The sequence below is a fragment of the Quercus suber genome, unplaced genomic scaffold, assembly GCF_002906115.3.
Source record: "Quercus suber isolate HL8 unplaced genomic scaffold, Cork oak 2.0 scaffold_205, whole genome shotgun sequence".
Taxonomy (NCBI): Eukaryota; Viridiplantae; Streptophyta; class Magnoliopsida; order Fagales; family Fagaceae; genus Quercus; species Quercus suber.
In genome coordinates, this window is record NW_027069663.1 from 319,881 (window position 1) to 337,741 (window position 17,861).

General features: G+C 32.8%; 1 protein-coding gene across 5 annotated transcripts; it reads right to left on the bottom strand.

Annotated features, from left to right (window-relative positions):
* Positions 1–13,061: 13,061 nt before the first annotated feature.
* Positions 13,062–17,642, bottom strand: LOC112035489 (mitochondrial ATPase complex subunit ATP10). 5 transcript variants are annotated; one of them, XM_065779332.1, is made up of 8 exons: positions 17,326–17,642; positions 16,980–17,020; positions 16,834–16,892; positions 16,204–16,352; positions 15,448–15,519; positions 14,326–14,498; positions 14,127–14,245; positions 13,062–13,761 (listed from the first exon to the last, which is right to left on the bottom strand). In XM_065779332.1, exons 1-7 carry the CDS (start codon positions 17,482–17,484, stop codon positions 14,128–14,130), a joined length of 771 nt encoding a protein of 256 aa, XP_065635404.1. In that variant the 5' UTR covers positions 17,485–17,642; the 3' UTR covers positions 13,062–13,761; position 14,127. The 5 variants fall into 5 exon arrangements, with proteins under 5 accessions (XP_065635404.1, XP_065635405.1, XP_023924083.1 ...); XM_065779333.1 differs by having other exon boundaries at positions 14,326–14,450; positions 16,204–16,392; positions 16,829–16,892; XM_024068315.2 differs by having other exon boundaries at positions 13,062–13,436; positions 16,204–16,392; positions 16,829–16,892.
* Between the last annotated feature and the right edge of the window lie 219 nt (positions 17,643–17,861).

A 17,861-nucleotide genomic window follows, 5' to 3' on the forward strand; every position in this document is an offset into this window, starting at 1 on the left:
GTTATCCACAACAAAGGCTACATCACGAAAATACACAATACCAGTAGAATCTAAATTAAGAAGGAACGCTACATCAAATGGGGGTTCCATGAAAATGGTAAAATCCTGTATTAGAGATGCTCCCCTACATGCCAACACAACAGCACACTTGTTCGCTTCTCAGTAGCAATGTTGAATACGCACCAAAGGAATCTTCATCATCCCTTCTCTGCAATCAGCTACCAAAATGCCAACACCATTTGGGTTCTCCACATCTTTCTTCAAGTGGTCAATGAGTTTTGCATCAAGTTCAAACACAACCGCTGGAACTTTAAGAGATATGTAAAGCCGAATACCATCTCTTAATGCCCAAAGCTCCACTGCAACACTGGTAGCACAGCCAATGGCTCTTACGTATCCTTTCACCCACTCACCATTTTCATTATGAATCAATCCACCTCTTCCGACCAGGCCAGGGTTTCCCATGGATGATCCACCTGAATTCAACTTCATCCAACTGAATGAGGGTGGCAGCCACCTCACCTGGATTTTTGTTTTAGTTTTGACATGCTTCTCAGTGATCCCCAAATACGCCATTTCAGCAGCTTTGCCCAATGTCTTAGCCTTTAAATCTTTTTGTGTGGTTGACTTCTCAAACACTAGATTATTCCTATGTAACTAGAGAACCCAGACAGCAATGGGAAATATAATAGCCCAATCTAACTCAGTAGCATTACATTGCTGCATCGATTTGCAATTAATTCTTAGCCACACCATAAGTTGGGTATCATAAAAGAAAGCAGTAGAGCACGGGGGAGAGAAGGAATTCCATAATGATTGAGCCTTAGGACAATCTCTTAATGCATGGATAATTGTTTCAGGGCCAGAATTACAAGCCTGACACCGTGGGGAAATGTTCATACCTCTATTAGCAAGAAGTACACGAATTGCGGTGTTATCATGACTGCATTGTCAAAGAAAAAACTTTATTTTAGGAAGGGCTGTAATTTTCCAAATCCACTCCTCGCTGTAAGGCCAGTTCATTGGCTTGGGATCATTTGCAATTGCTATATGAACACTTTATTCATGAATTTTTTTTGGATTCAAGGGTTTAATCTTGTGCCATGTCCTTGTCCCATCCCATTTTCAAGTGAAGAAAATCCATGCTAGGCAGGATGGATCAAGAAAAATAGAGCATTTTTCCATCCTTAGCTATGATCTCTTTAGTTTTGTTGTTCATGTTGTGAAGGTATAAATTGGTACTTTTTTTTTCTTTTGGTATTTCTAACAAAATACGTCTAATGTTAAAATCTTCCTCCCCAAATATCAAAGTATAACACACACCAAAAGCTCTTAGAATAGCTATACAAAATTACTTGCAAGGTATGTTTTATAAAGAATTTGCCTATTGGATTCTTTTCCCTCCTTACTAGGAAGAAATGATTCAAAGTTGCTTTCCTTCTTTTCATGTTATATGCTTTGTTTCATGTCTATGCTTTATATTAGAATTCGCCTTTGTTGTCGATTGCGTTAATTGGGTATGGAAATGCGATCTTTTTCTTTTGCATAAACTAATAAACATGAACTTATCAAAAAAAAAAAAAAAACTAATAAACATAATACCTCAATTATAAAACCCCCACCCCAAAAACAAAGGAGCAACCTATAAATAATACCCCAAATTTCCACAAAATTTAGTAACAGATATGGTGACTTAATACTAGATTAGCACTTGGATTTGAAGTTCATCAAATTTACTTCCAAGTAAGAGTAAGACCCACCTAATCATTTTTTTCCCCAATGCTTATCTAGAAGGATTTGAAGTTCATCAAATTTACTTCCATGTAAGAGTAAGACCCACCTAATCATTTTTTTCCCCAATGCTTATCTAGAATCCTTCTTTGCCTTTTTTTTTTGGTTACTTTACTCTTCTTAATTTATTGTTTATTCTATGCCTTAAACTTGAATTTTGCTCTGCTTTGTTTTGTTCTTGAATAAAACTATTAGAGTAAACACAATAATAATGAAAATAACATAAAGAGAAACTGAATCTAATTAATTAGGTCAATTATTTTGATGTAGTGAGTGTTACAAAATTAATTGCTAATTCATTTCCATTTTTGACACCTCCACCCTTCACCTCTTCCTTGTGCATGTATCTAACCCAATATCTGAGTTAATTCATATTAATCCATTAATCAACACAATTAAAAAGAATAAAATAGTTTCTCTTATTTTTAATGTAGGGTTAAACAATTTCACTAACTCCTCATTTTCCATATCCAATCTCACATTTTTACATTTATGTTGTAATATTTATTCATTTGAATTAATTAATATTAAAATACTTCAACAAAAACTTATAGTGTTGATTAAAAAAACAGGTACATTACAATTACAATTAGGGGAAAAAATACATTCATCCTCTCTATGTTTGGAATAGTTCACAATTCCTCCCCCCCCCCCCCCCAATAAGTTCATTACAATAATGTAAAAAGAAAACCGAATTACATGTGGGTAACAAATAATTATGCCTAAAAAATTGAAAGGCAAGCCAGTCTTCCATGTATGCACCTAAACAAACAATAAATTTAAGGTATGTTTGATTGGGGATGAAAAAGTGGGAGAATATAAAAGATTTTAATTTTTCTTATTTTTGTTAGATTGAAAATAGAGAGGATGAGTTTTGTATAAATTTACTCGTATAGCCTTGTTAAAAAATGATACCCAATTAAAATTAAAAAAAAATGACAAACAACTAAAAAAGAAAAAGCAATCACGCAAATTTAATAAATAATAATAATGTATAGGAAAAAAATCACTTCTAAAAAAACAAAAGCATTGTCACGCCCTCATCCCAAGGAATCAAAAGAAAAAAAAAGGAAAAAAGAAGAGGCAATATCCAGGAAAGCAAAAGAAGGGAAAAGAAGAAGAAGAGGAAGAGAAAGATGTGGCAACTAGGAATAGGGACGGCAATAGGGTAGGGCGACCGAAGGATGGGGTCTTCGTCCTTGCCCCACATAGTTTTGTCTTGCCCCATCCCTACCCCACCTCGCATAATAGGGAAAACTTTCTCACCCCATTCCCACCCCTTGGGGCCCCGCCTCATCCTGTAAAACTCTACTTTTTTATTTTTCCCTACAACTAGTACACTTTTTATAATGAACCTATTTCATTAAAAAATATACTTGAAATTACAACTAAATTTATCCCATCAAATCAAATCAATTTTTTTTTTAAAATTGAATAATATATCAAAGNTTTTTATCTTAAAACCAACAAATTTTTTGTCTATATTTGAAAAATGAGCAAATACCTTCAATCCATTATTTTTCAATTAAATCCAATGAATTTAAAATGATTACAAATACAATTTAAGAAAATAACAGTACAATCTCTAACTTTAATTTTCTCTCCCTTGGTTTACAACTAATAATTTCTTCAAAACATTTCATTAAATTTAACTGAAAATGTAATAAATTGAGATGTTTGCTCATTTTTTAAATATAAATAGATAGATTAATTAGTTTAAAAAATAAAAGATGAATTACCAACAATCCCAAACATAAATGATTAAATGCCTTTTTCCCCTTACAATTATGACGTTTATATTTAGGGGTTGATGTCTTGGTCAAAGACGTTGATTAGGATAATCTTCTTAAGATCTTGTCATGTATTGCAATGGAGACGAAGAGGTGGGAACTGAGAAGGAGTAAAAGGACTAAGGAGTATAATCCAAAAACAGTGGTGGGCCCACACTGCCATAATTTTTTAACCCTCTTCTTACTCTTCATTGGTTTTGGGCTGACCTAGACATGTTGCTTTCAGTCAATGAAAACGAGAGTTGTGTGAGTCAGATCATGGTCGAAAAGGGAATGTGACGCTAGGAGAACGCGTGGCATTGGGTTTTTTACATAAGAAGGCTACAACCTGGTGTAGTTATTTTGCTCAGATGCCTGCGTATTCTTACAAAGAGAGGTAAGCAAATTGTACGTTCTTGCATTTTTATGTGCAGAACATCTTGGCATTGGGTTGGTTTTGCTTTAATAAAACAATACCTAGTCCTACCAACACAAACTTCACTTTTTTTCCCAATTTGTTGTAGTGGCAGGGTGTGACAGTGTGAGTAAACAAACAAAAATCCTACAAATACATTTTGTTATCCTTATGTAACTTTTTAAAGAATAATATATCTAAGTGTTTAACAAGACAATCATTAAAAAAAAAAAAAAAAAAACTCATAGTATAACATATAACAAAATAAAGGCAGAGAACCACATTGGGTATAGTAAAATAAGATAATATTGATATGTTTGTTAAAATAGTAGGGTTTTAGGGTATGAAAATTTTACAATTATAACCATTAGCAACGCGGGGCGGGGTGGGTCTAAAAAGTTTAAACCCATCCCAGGCCCGCCCTTTGGTGCGGGGTTAAAATCTTGCCCCATCCCCATCCCACCACCTTTGCGAGGTAGGGAAAACCCGCACGGGGTGAAGCAGGGAGGGGCGAGTTAAGCGGGGCGAAAAAAAATTGCCATCCCTAACCAGGAAAGAAAAAGATTCAAAAAAAAAAAAAAGTACTGGATGTAGCCCATGTGCATGTGCAAAGTGCACATGGGCATTTTTGTCATTTACCATTAAATTTCCCCTCATCCATTTTTCTTTCCATTTTGGAGAGAAAGCTTTTTGATATACCCGAGGAAAAAACACCTGGATTCCACCATCATTTTCCCCCTTCTCTCTCTCAACCAAACACTCTCCAAAAAGTTTTCATTCTTCACTTTTTCCATTCTCCCTAAAATCCACTCTACCAAATACACCATTGGTGTCATAAAAATTTTCAATTTTCCTTTAAAAATAATGGTTGATCAGTTGTTTCTTTAATTAGTTAGTGCCAAATTTTGGTTAGCAGTGCTTTGTCCAATAATGCTAGAATCCAGGGATGGACCTAAGTGGGGGCTCAAGGGCCCAGGTCCAATTTTTTTATTTTTTTTTTATTTTTTATTTTAGTTATTATATATTTCATTTTTGTAGTTTGACCAATTCCAAAACCTTAGGCCCCTTTTCTCCCCAGTTAGTCCAATTGGTTTAACCCAAATAGCAATTATTCAACCCAAAAAATTTACAAAAACAATAAAAATATTTACAATAGTGATTGTATTTTAGCAAAAAAAAAAAAAAAAAACTATTTTGCCACCAAAGAACCAAAAAATCATGTGTTATTGGAGAAACTAAAGCTAAATTTTTTTTCAACTACAGTAAACTGGTATAAATACTAATTGACTATCAAGTTGTTAAAAATAAAATACAATATTTTATTAAGATTATATTTCTTCATTCAATTAAAAAGCTCAAACTCTCTTGATTTCTTCGTTTATTATTTTAATGAGTTGTTTATATTATTTTAAATGAAGTGATAAAATAAATAGAATATTTAATATTTGGTGTATTGTAAAGTGGGGTGATAAAATAGATAAAATAGTTTTTTGAGGTGTTAAAAACTAAAACTTTTAGCACCACCACTATGAATGTTCTAACTTCAAAAAAAAAAAAAAATCATAACCAGCCTAGTATTAAAAATATATATATATTTTGTTTTTGTTTTTATTGGTAGATGAATGCTTTTTAATATATTTAGAAACAATAATTTTATGTATTTATAATTTTTTAATGCTATATATGCTTATTTGATTTTTTTTTTCTTTATACTTCGGCCCCGTTGGCTCAAAATCTTGAATCCGTCATTGTTAGAATCATAACAAAATTCACAACTTTATCTCAACTTGGTTATATAGCAAGCTATGAGTGGTAGAGTTGTAAACTCACATATATTTACCATTCATAATTTGCTACGCGAACAAATTAGAGCAAAAATTACGACTTTTGTTGAGTTGATGACATTTTTGGTACTTAACTTGTCTATGTGGTTTACATAAAGGTAAGGCCTACAACCTGGATTGTATTTTTGCTCAGATGCTCGTGGATTACTTAACAAGAGAGGTAAGCAAATTGTACGTTCTTTGCATGTTCCATGTGCACGAACACGTGTTGGCATTGGGTTGGTTTTGCTTTCATAAAACAATAATCCTAACTGGACCTACCAACAAAATCGCCTTCATCACCTTCTACTAATAACCATATAAAAAGAGCCATTGGCTCGGGTTACAGTACTCATTGGTTTATTCAACTTTTGTTTTCTTTGTTTTATTCAACTTTTGTTTCTTTTTTAACAAGCCAAAAAGTGTTTTTTTTTTTTTTTTTGAGAGAGAGTTTCAACTTATGACGTCCGCACCTGATAATAGTTCTTTATTATTAGACCAAGACACCAATCAGTTTTTGGCGTAGGCGATGATTGAACCCCAGATCTTTTATACAACCATTAGAGACTTTACTAGTTGAGCTAACTGGAACCCACTACAAGCAAAAAAGTTAAGCTTAGGTGAGAAAGGAAAATTTTTAATATTAAAAAAATATTATGTCTATGATATTTTCACAATAAATTTTAAGTAACAAGTTATTATTAACTATTATTGGTGAGGAAAAAATAATTTTAGTGGTAGGTTCAAATTAGAATCATTAATAACATACTGCTAAAATTTGTTGTAAGAATATTGTAGACATAACACTTAATATTTAATATTGTTAGCTAAAAGCCTTAACATAAGGAGAATTAATTGGTGAGCTCTCTTCTTCTTCTTGTTTTTATTATTATTATTATTATTTTTTTTAGTATGGCTAGTTTGGTTTGAGCTTGTTTTTGTTGTTTGTTTTATTTTATTTTTTTTAATGATTTTTATATGTTTACTTTGTACTTTTTCAATGTAAACTTGCAGCATAGAATGTAGACACACAAAAAGTAGCAAATATTATACATATTTGCAAAAAAAAAATGGTAAATATTACTCTCTTAGTTGAACCGAGGAAATACCCCTAACTGTTACTCTCTAAGTGGCAAATATTTTGAAATCTTATTGTAGGAACTCAGTTTAGAAAGGTTCCCCAACAATACATTTTTAGAGAGTGGATCGAAGGTTTAAGCCCTAACAAACTAGCAACGGAATATAAGTCCGCCTTCTTCCATTGAAGGGGAGTGAGCCCAGTTTACAACTAAGGGTAGCTCATCGGCACTCATCCGAGGAGACCCCTCTCCCTGAAACTAACACGACCTCTAACTCCTTCTCTGTCATTCCCTTCAATGATCCAAAAAATCCCCTCTTTTAATTGCTTTGCTCGCCTTTCTTATATAGTTCTCTTCCTCCTATCCCCTTCTTCCTTCTGTTGATCATCCATTGGCCTTCCCTCTGACCGTCCGTCCCATCACAGGTCTTATCCGTACTCAAGTGGCTCACCATGATCGATGTTGCCCTATCAAGGGGTTACATCCCCATTAATGCGGCCAGGGGGGTTAGGTGAGCGCATTCAATGCAGAGGTGATAGCTCGCCTAAGGCTTGCTCCTTCGCCGTGCTCTCGTCGCCGACGCGTGGCACTGGGCCCTCTCCTCCTCGGATATTCAAGGAGTCTCCTTTGGTGGGTTGGTGCTCGTGTTCTTTCGAGGTCTCGGATGCCCGAGGACGGGGTCATCCTTGGATATGTTCCTCGGGGGTTGGTCCTCGCGTTTTCATCCTCGGACCCTTCATGCATCCTCGGCGTGGGCCATTGGGCCTGGCTTGGAGTGGGCCAAGGCCACCTGTTTTTCTGGCCCCACACTTATGATTCATAAAATGTTCTATTATAGAATGTCTAAAATACTCTTACTAAATTTTAATGTTTCAAAAAAAAATTTTCAGTGTATTTTGAGTTTTATGTGGTAGTCATACTTAGAAAGTTGGAATTGTGATATGTGGTGTTTTATTTGTTACCTAAAGAAATTGATTTTCCTAGGTTTAAATATTCTAGATTTAAAATTTTATCTAATGGAAACTTCAATGATACATGTCTTTTGTTATCTTTTTTTTTTCCCCTCTTCTTACTTAAAAGGGTGTTCATTAAAAACTAAGTAAGCTAAATATCATGGCTAGACTCATAGAATGTAAGATAGTAAAAAAAGAAGTATGAATAACAAAATATTTATTATGAATAATTGCAACTATTTGATGAAGACGTTCAATCGTAGAATATGACATCATTCATTGTGAAGATTTATATATTGCGACAATGTCTTAGCAAAACTTAACTGTTTATTATTTGAAGAAGATAATAATCATTATCACTCATAGAAGTTTTTAGTAAATGGATACTGCCTTTAGCAAATAGGTTCTAAGAAACTATCATGGCTAATAAATACTCGTATATTAAAATAGTTACTCTAAGTTTAAATACATAGTTTCATTATTCTTCAAATATAAATTCTAGCTTAATTTTCTCACTCAAAGGGGTAGCACTTGCCTTGCACGTGCCATCCAAGCTATTTTTTCCCAATTTGTTGGGGTGGCAGGGTGTGGCTAAACAAACAAACAAAAACCCTACAAATACATTTTGTTATCCTTATTTTTAAAGGTGAAGGCTGACTAGGTGTCCATTTGGGTATCAATTTTCGGTAGCTAATTTGTCTTGTGATTTTTATGTTAAATGTGTGACAAAAAGATTAAAAGCTAGCTTATTTAAAAAAAAATAATAAATTACAAGACAAAAGGCAAAAAACAAAAACAAAAATCATGACAAAAATTATAAAATTTGTCGTGGTCGAACCAGCTTTTGTGCTCTGCGGCTCTGCCTGTCTCGGTGGTTTACATAACGAAAAGGCCTACAACCTGGTTTATATTTTTGCTCAAATGCTCATAGTACTTAAAAGAGAGAGGCAAGCAAATTGTACGTTCTGCCTGCATATCCCACTCCCATATGCATCAACATATTGGCAAGGAGTTGGCTTTGCTTTCATTTTTTTTTTTTTTTTTTTTGATAAACTGGTTTTGCTTTCATAAAAAAACAATCCTACAAGTACCGACACAATAAGCTTTTATCACTTTTTTTCCCAATTTGTTGCGGTGGCAGGGAGACCAAAACCAACAAACAAAAATCCAACAAATACATTTTTTATCCTTATTTTTAAAGTTAAAAGGTGATTACTACTAATTAGATGTCCACATTCGACTACTTGTAATTTTTGGTAATTTATTTGCATATTGTTTATTTAAATATATATATATATATAAAATATATATATATATATATATTTGTAATTTTTATATTAAATGTGTGACAAACTAAAAAAAAAAAAATCCCTAACATTCTCTAGAAATGGACTACGGAGTTCGAAAGAGTTAATTTTAAGTAGAGAAAAAAATGATATTTTCAAATCACAGGTAGTAAAGTACATATATCTAACTTTTTATTCTTATTTTTATTTTTATAAGAAGATAATTCATGCATATAAAATATAACTTGAATCACATGTGAGTAACATATAATTATCTCTATAAAATTTAAAGGCAATCAAGTCTTCCATGAATGCCCCAAAACAAACAATAAATTTAAGTGTCATAAAATTTTACATCTTTAAAAAAAAATAATGGCTGATAAGTTGTTTCTTTAATTAGTTATATTTAGCAATAAACTTTGTAGTGCCAACTTTTGATTAGAAATACTATTCCGCTAGAAGAACTCATAACTTTGTTATGATTTATCTTTTTTTTTTTTTTTTTTTACAAAAAATTTTAATATTCGATGTTCACTTTTAATAATAATTCTTTATTATTAAATAAAAATATTTATTAATTTTTAATGTAAATAAAAATTAGACTCTAAATATTTTATTCAAACCGAAACCAGTTAAAATCCAGACAGAGTCACAAAATCATCACTTTAATGTTTCTCAAAAAAAAAATCATCACTTTAATCGAGTGGCAAAAATTGTGGCTTTTGTTATGGTCATAGAGTTTTACTTTAAAGTGCTTTCGCCTGTCCCGGTGGTTTGAGTAATGAGTCAATTCTGGCTCCTTGTTGAAATTGATTTGTCAAATCAATCTGTCAAAGTAACGGGGGCGTCTTTGATTTGATTGAAAGAGAGATACTTCTTGGAGTGTTTTTCAAAATTTTCCAAAAGAAAAACTTTTTTATCAATTTTGTGAGAGATAGAAAAAATAATAAACAATCACTCTATTTATTGCCAAAAAAAAAAAATTAGTCGGATTCTATTTTGTCTCTCTCTACAGTTTTGGACTTTTAGTTGATAGTACTTGGTGTAAATAGTTCGGTTAGGTAATTAATTGTAATAATAAAATATATAGGCACAAATTTTGTAATAATTTTGATAAGACAAGTTAATGCGATACGTGATTACTTTTTTGTTCAACTTTATTTTACAAAATAGTGGGTTTAAAAAATGGATTTTACTATTGTGGCATAAGGGACACAATAGCAAATCAATTTTTAAAAAAAATTTATCTAAAATTGAAAAAGTTTTGATATTTTTTTAATTTTTAATAAATTTTTTTTAAAAATGAATTTGTTAATGTGTTCTTAGGATACACATTAACAAGATCTTTAAAAAATAGGTAAATTTAGACGAGTAAAAATTGAAAAAAATCTTACCCATGCTAGGGGTCTCTTTATGTGTGTGACTCAGTGAGTATCCAAAAGGAAACGACGTAGTTTGCTTTTTCTGCACCTGTTATTGGCAGTAAGTATCCCTTTTGTCATTTTTGTGAAAGAAAGTTAGGTTACCTGCCTTTCTTACTTAATAGCCTTATTTCTTTCACATGCTAGGCTTCGTTTTGTTTTAATCACTTCATTGAAGTCTGATTGGTAACCAAACTTTGGTTGCGGTGAAAAATAGAGGACGTGATATAGGAAAAAACACATTCATAATTCTGGTGTTTATATTTAATTGAGCTATTTTGAGCTTACCCGCAGCTCACAGAGAACAAAAAAAGTGAGAAAAAGAAAGAAACAAGATCGAGTCAAGAATTTTTTTGTGCAGCCAAACAGAGCATTAGTGTATTCAAAATCAATAGTGGTGAAGTATGCAACATTTTAACATGTTGAAAATGTTACGATGTTTATTTTTATTTTTGCCTAAATTCGTTTAGTGAAAGATACTGAATTTCGTGGTTCTAATGAATTAGAAAAAATGGAGTGAATTATTTTTCAGTTTATGAATAATATACCTTTTTGTTGTATATATAATTATAGATGTGGACCATGTGGCACAATTGGGAATTATTATTATTATTATTTTTTTTTTGGTGTGTTAGTGAATGAGGTCTTATTGAACAAATGCATAAGATTTTTTTCCCCCCCGTCAAATTGTACACGGGTGATCTTTTTATTTTTTTTGAGAAAGTTTTAACATTTAATATTTGCTTTTAATGATAACTCTTTATCATCAAATCAAGATACTGATTGATTTTTGATGTAGACAAGGATTGAATTCCAGATCTCTTATTCTACCATCAGACATTTTATTAATTAAGATAATTGGAACACACATACACGGGTGATTTAGTTGCTCTTGTATGAGTTGTATCACATTTAGTCATTGGTAAAGGTATAAAAAGTTAATCCTAATGGGTTTTACTTGTTTCATATGCTTACTCATTGGGCTTTTTAGCATGGTTTATGAAAAAATTATGAAACAATTTGACTAGTTCTTTTCGGCCCTTTAGGTAATGAAGGTTTAAGAGGGGCAAGTGAGGTATTATAATGCATCTTTAGCCTAGAAGGAATTGGCTCTAATTTTATGAGACATGCTTGAGGTTTTGGAGGATTGTTGATGTTTCATACTGGATTAGTTGCCCAAGGAGATGCCTTGGTGTCTATTGCCCAAAGTTTAAGCTAGTTTCAACAAGGAAAATTCATGGTCCCATTGGGTAGCAAATTCGAGAATGCAAGCTTTAGAAGTTGTAGGAGTCCAAATTTATTCAGCTTCTAAGACTCCTAGTGATGAACCTCTTTGATCAAGACTCAGAAATACTTTTCAATGTAAGATTTGTGGTTGGATAGGTTTTTATTGTGATGGGGGATATGTGACTTGTGACATCTTTCACTGGAAACAAACCAATCTTTGTTATTGCTTCAATGATAACTCTAATACACCTATAAAGAAAAACATGATAATTGATTATGATATCAATGTAATAATAAGTCACTAAAACTCTTTCGAAAAAGAAAGAAAATTCCATTGCAGCATTATGTTTTCTTTTTTGATAGGTTACGTTGTTTAGTTTTATTAATGGTCTTCATACATTTTGCTTATATTTGCTTGGAATCTTTCTTGGACAAAATTGCTAAATGCCCCTTTTGGGCAAACCGAGCAGCATTTTGCCATATTTTTCAAATTAATTAGGGAAATGACATTTTTTTGAAAATCGATTTTCTCAAAATCAAGTTAGGCCCTATAGCAGCGTTTTTAAGGAGTCTATAGTGACGTTTTTAGGGCATATAGTGACATTTTGTAACTCGACTTTCATTAAATCAAGTTATAGGCAATTTTTTTTACTTATAACTCAATTTTATATAAATCGAGTTACAAAACGCCACTATAGGCAAACTTATACAAGAAATTCTTCTTACGATGCAGACTCATCATGTTAAACAACAATCTTAAATGGTGTGTGCTTGCTGATGTAGCCTTTATATGGGCTCATTGTTTGAGGCATCTTCAAGCATTTCATTGATAGTGTTGTTCCAGCATAAGGAAAAATCATGAATAATATAATGCAGAATTTAACAACATAACTAATGCTAATGTTACTTCAATCATGCAAGTCAATAAAGGTGAAAATTTTCCAATGCAATTTGTTTTCATCATGCTTATAATGCTCACATATCTATCCACTTATTAGCTAAAACAGTTCAGTTTCCTAGAATTTGTTCTAGGGAAATATTTGGCAATATGCCCTACTAGCCCTTGCGTGTTTCCTAGAATTATACATATGGATTTTGCTTGATGCAGCTTTAAGGAACAGTCAGGAGCTCTCAGCAAATTGATCTTTATCGCGCACCTTCTCATAATGCAGTGTTTGCTATGACCAAATCATGCTAAAGCTAATTGATGCTTAAAGAAGTTCTCAGTGAATCATTGTAAGAAAAAATAAATCCCTCCCTGTAACAATCCCCCAACTAATACTACTCATTGTGACTCTTCATCCACAACATAGGCGAATTTTCATTAATCTGTTTCCGTTAACACCCATATTTGTACAACGGATGTGGCAAAAAGGAAAGACACATATTATGACATTACATATCTCAGAACATATTCTCTATCTCTAGAGTTTGGACTCAAAAGCATCTTTGAAAATACATATTCTTTTAGAAGAGAATCTCTCTCTCTCTCTTGTAGATCTCATCAAAGCATCCTTGCCAGACAGAAACTTTTAAGTTTGCACTATTAAATAAATTTTGCACTCCATCTATTCATACTGCTGGAGCCTGGAGTCCGGAGCAAGAGTGTCACCACCACAAGAAGCTCTTTTCCATTATGCAACGGGAAGACTTCAACGTGGTAACATATGTTCTGTAATAGAAAATTTTAAATGCAACTTTACATAAAATGAAAGACACTGGTGGAATAAAAGAAATAAAGTTTAGAAGACCAAGAATAAAGAACTATATCATTCCTGCTCATCGTAAATTTTGTAGATGTTTTTCCCCTCAAATTTCATAAAGATGAAAGTTATTCTACATCAGTTGCTTTTTCAAAAGCTAATTTGCAGGTCTCACAGCTACAAAACAGAGGCCCCTTACAGATCTGAATCCCCAGATCCATTGGGCCAAGAGGCTTATTACAAATGCCACCATGACAACTCTTTCTTCCCACTCCTTTTCACAAGCCAACATCACTGCAAATAACCAAGGGTGATTTCAGACCAATAAGGAAGGGAGTCAAAATTTTCATTCTGCAAAAGAAAGGGTACCCTAATAAACTCCCACAAAAAAAAAAAAAAAAAAAAACAGAAATAGAAATAACAATGCATAATGATAAGGAAAATGAAAACAGGAGGAAATGACAAACCACCTAACTTTTTATGAAAAAGAAGAAGAGGAAATTTGCATCAAAATATAATCATCATAATACTATGGTATATCTGACATACTTAAGTTGAGGCCCAACAATACTAGTGCAATTCTATTTTTTCTTATTATAATATCATTAGCCATGCAGTTTAAGATAAAGTAAAACAAGCTTAGAAAATGCTTTGGCTACCTCATTTCTCTTCCAAAAGAAGCGATGCGCAAGAAAGAAGGGATGACAACTCCTCTTGCGTTGCCAATCCAAAGCCTTGCCATCTTATTCTACCAAATTTGTCAAGTAGAAAAATATACCTGAAAATGCCAATAAAAGGTTTTTACACCAACTTTATCTGGTTTTCCATGAAATAATTTAGGCAATGGAAAATTTGTACCCAGTGAGAAGGTTCAGAACTTTTAGTTCTTTTCTGAAGTAATAATGGTCACCGAATGAATACACAATCTGCTTCTGAAGAGCATCCTTCCCTCCATTAGATTTTTTCATTATCCGAAGAAGCAGCTGCTTAATAGGGTTCAAACGTAAGAACCAAGAGTCTATAAATGATACCTGGAACAACCTAAATATGTTATTGATAATTTAAATTGTAATAATTGAAAGATAATTATTAGCAATAAATTATTAAGGCGCACTGAAAAGATAATAGACACATGCACCTTAGTATCATCTGAATGTTTACTAATGAAAAAAATGTAACTTGGACACATTTTAAATCCTTAATAATGCACCTTGGCATTGTATCTGGAATGAGCTAACCATGAAGCATAAACACAATTTTTAACTGGAATGTAAGGCACACACCTAGTGAGGTCTGAACCAAAGACCTCATCATCAACCTTGCTCTTGCAAGGGAAGGAAGAAAATTTGAGCTAGAGCTCTTGATAACTATTGAAGCACAAATTACCAAAAATATTTGATTTTGCTCCATGACTTTCTAATAATATTTTCCAAGAAAAAGATAATATCTGTTGCATTATAATAGTTTATGTGATAAGATGTCTTTAAAGAAAGGGTTTCTGATTCTGAATGTCTGCGTGACAGAAAACTTAACCCTCTGTAATGGCGTTTGGTTTTGGTTGTTTAAACCATTTTAGAATCACATTGCTGCTTAAAACCCTTGCTACCGGTGTTTTATACAGGAAAGAAAACCAACATAAGAATTTGTTAATGGTTGCATACTGGAAATTTGGAAGAGGCCTAGTCTAACAATCTATCACGAAACATGGTAGTCATCAGATGGGCTTCAGTTTTCAATATGCTTGACCAGATGGTGAAGGAGGATAGGCAACTTATACAGTTTAGCACAGTGCCATAAATTGTAAAGTTAAAGAGAGAACAAGTCTCTGCTCAGTCATTGAAACTCTATGTACACAGCTATGCAACTTCACGAACATATGTTAGACAAATCATCTGAGCTATATTTGTATAATTCTTCACATACTGATCTAGGTCCAGAATTTAAAAATTGAACCAATCATATATAACAAATTTGCAGTACCTCATATAGCTGAACGTCTTTTGAATTACTAAAAGCATCAATAAAAGGCCCACTCCAAGAATCAATCATTGCCTGTCAAGGAAAAATAACACCATATTGTACCAGCAACAGCAAGATAAAGAAATAAAAGATGCCAACCAACTGATATATAATATGTGTGTGTGTATTGGATAAGTAATAAATTTTTATTAGAGAAGAAAAGAATAAATTCCCAAACAACCAACCAAGTTAATTTTTCAAAGATATAGGATCCACGAAAGTCTCAGCTTTGGCTTTCTTAAAAGAAAAAAAGAAGAGGGAAAATATTAACATTTGTTGATATTCAGACAACTTAATTAAGGGAATTACGTTATGTAATCAAGTGAGGGAGATAATTGAACCAGTATGATAGATTTCATTTTTGATTTTACTAAGTGCATCAAGTTTTCTTCTCCTCCCCCCCCCCCCCCCCCCCCAAAAAAAAAAGAAAAAAGAAAAAAAAAGAATGAATTGCTTACCAAGATTTCACTCTCTCTCTCTCCACTCATTATTCTTTTCTTGAATTGTATTTTACCATTTTAATTGCCTTATTCCAGCTCACAAACAGCTCCTGGACATCAGTTAGACCTCACTTCCAAAAATGAATATCGTGTATGAAACCATGTTAAGTAGTTCATAGATCACTTCACATATTACATGCTTTATTGCACATACAGGGTACAGTACAAGATATTAAGTGAATAAGCAATCCAAATAAGCATAACTATTGTTCAATACCTGAGAGTTTGCTCGGAATGAAAGACATAGCAAAGATGCCTTAGGGATAGCTGATTTGTCCACATCAACAATATCTCCATTGGAAGTTTTTGGCAACTTCACTGTTGTACCATCAGAGTAGTTCACTTCTAACGCAGGAAACTTTACAGCTGCCATTGCAGGAATTATAATTTTATTTGCCATTGCAATCTGCACAAAAAAGAAAAAAAGAAAAGAAAAAAACGATTCCTACACATTAAAGAATAAAATAAAGAACATGATTCACTTGCAAATTGTTTTATCATCTAGTCCTATACTCCTATATGATGCACAGGTTGTAAGATTTCCAAGAAGATTATAACTCATCAGCTTGTTTGAAGTAACAGAAATCACAACTAAAAGTTAAAAGTAAGCTCTATTTAACCATCTCAGCACACTATTTTTAATAAAATCCTACCTTTACAATACAGAAAGTGGTTTTTATAGTTTTGTCAAAATTGATGTAAACTAAATCTCAACCATTCTAACTCAGTATCAATACACTTAATATACCACATGGAAACCAATGCAAAAAATTCCTTTCCACCAAAACAAAAATTTACATTAGCCCAGTAGAAGATATGGCAGTATTTAATTGCACCAATACCTTACCACCATGTTGATTAAGTTCTGAAATATCGGCAAAGTATCCCCGGTTCATCTCATCTGCACTGCCCTAACTCACATCAATAAATACCCATGGAATTTCAAAATATGCTCCATAAAAGAGTCTAAAAAAAAAAAAAAACAAGACTCACAGTCGAGCACGCTCTTTCTCGATTGCTGTTTTGTTTCCCAGCTGCAATCAAATAGGTTTTCAAATAACAAAAACAAAATTTAGCTTATCCAATACATATTGCACCAATAAGAAATGCAGTAAAATTTGATAAGCATATATACCTCAACAAAATCGAATTATACCAAAAGCAAAAACGAAATGGAAGAAATCCCACTTCAAATAACCCAAAACAGTACATTTGGACTACATGTCTTAGTTAACAAGAAGAAAATAAAAGACAAAGAAAAGGTTGATTTTTGCTCATATTCCTATACGTTTTCTCGGAAACCAAACAGACCCAGATGAAAAAAGAAAATGAAAAGTACCTGGTAAATGTCGAGGAAGCGAATGGAAGACCTTTGAGCTAAATGCTGACGAGTAGGATGAAGAAAGAGCTTGTCTTGGTGGCTTGAAAGCTGGGCACCCAATAGAGTAGCTCGGGTCGAAGAAGAAGCTTGGTGTGTCAATCGCTTCAAACTCTGCATCTTTTCAATCTGATTAGTGCCTAAGCTTCTCTCTCTGAAGAACCCTAGGATTAGGAAGAAGAAGAATTGTACGGACTTTCTCTGAAAGCTGGTTCTCACTTCTCAGATATGGGTGACTGTGGAGCTGAGATGTGGGCTTAGTTAGGTGTTGACAAACTGGGTCTATGTTTTATATAATGGGTTGGTCTAATATATATTGCTTTCTTTTTGGGCCAGCATCTCTTGGTGAAAAATAAAAATAAAATGAAGCTAAACTAGAACGTTGATCCTATACATTTATCATACTTTTTTTTTTCTTTTTTTACAATGCATATATCATTCTTTAAATTTCACCTTATATAGGTTTAAATTGTATCAAGCGAGTTCTAGTTAGCTCA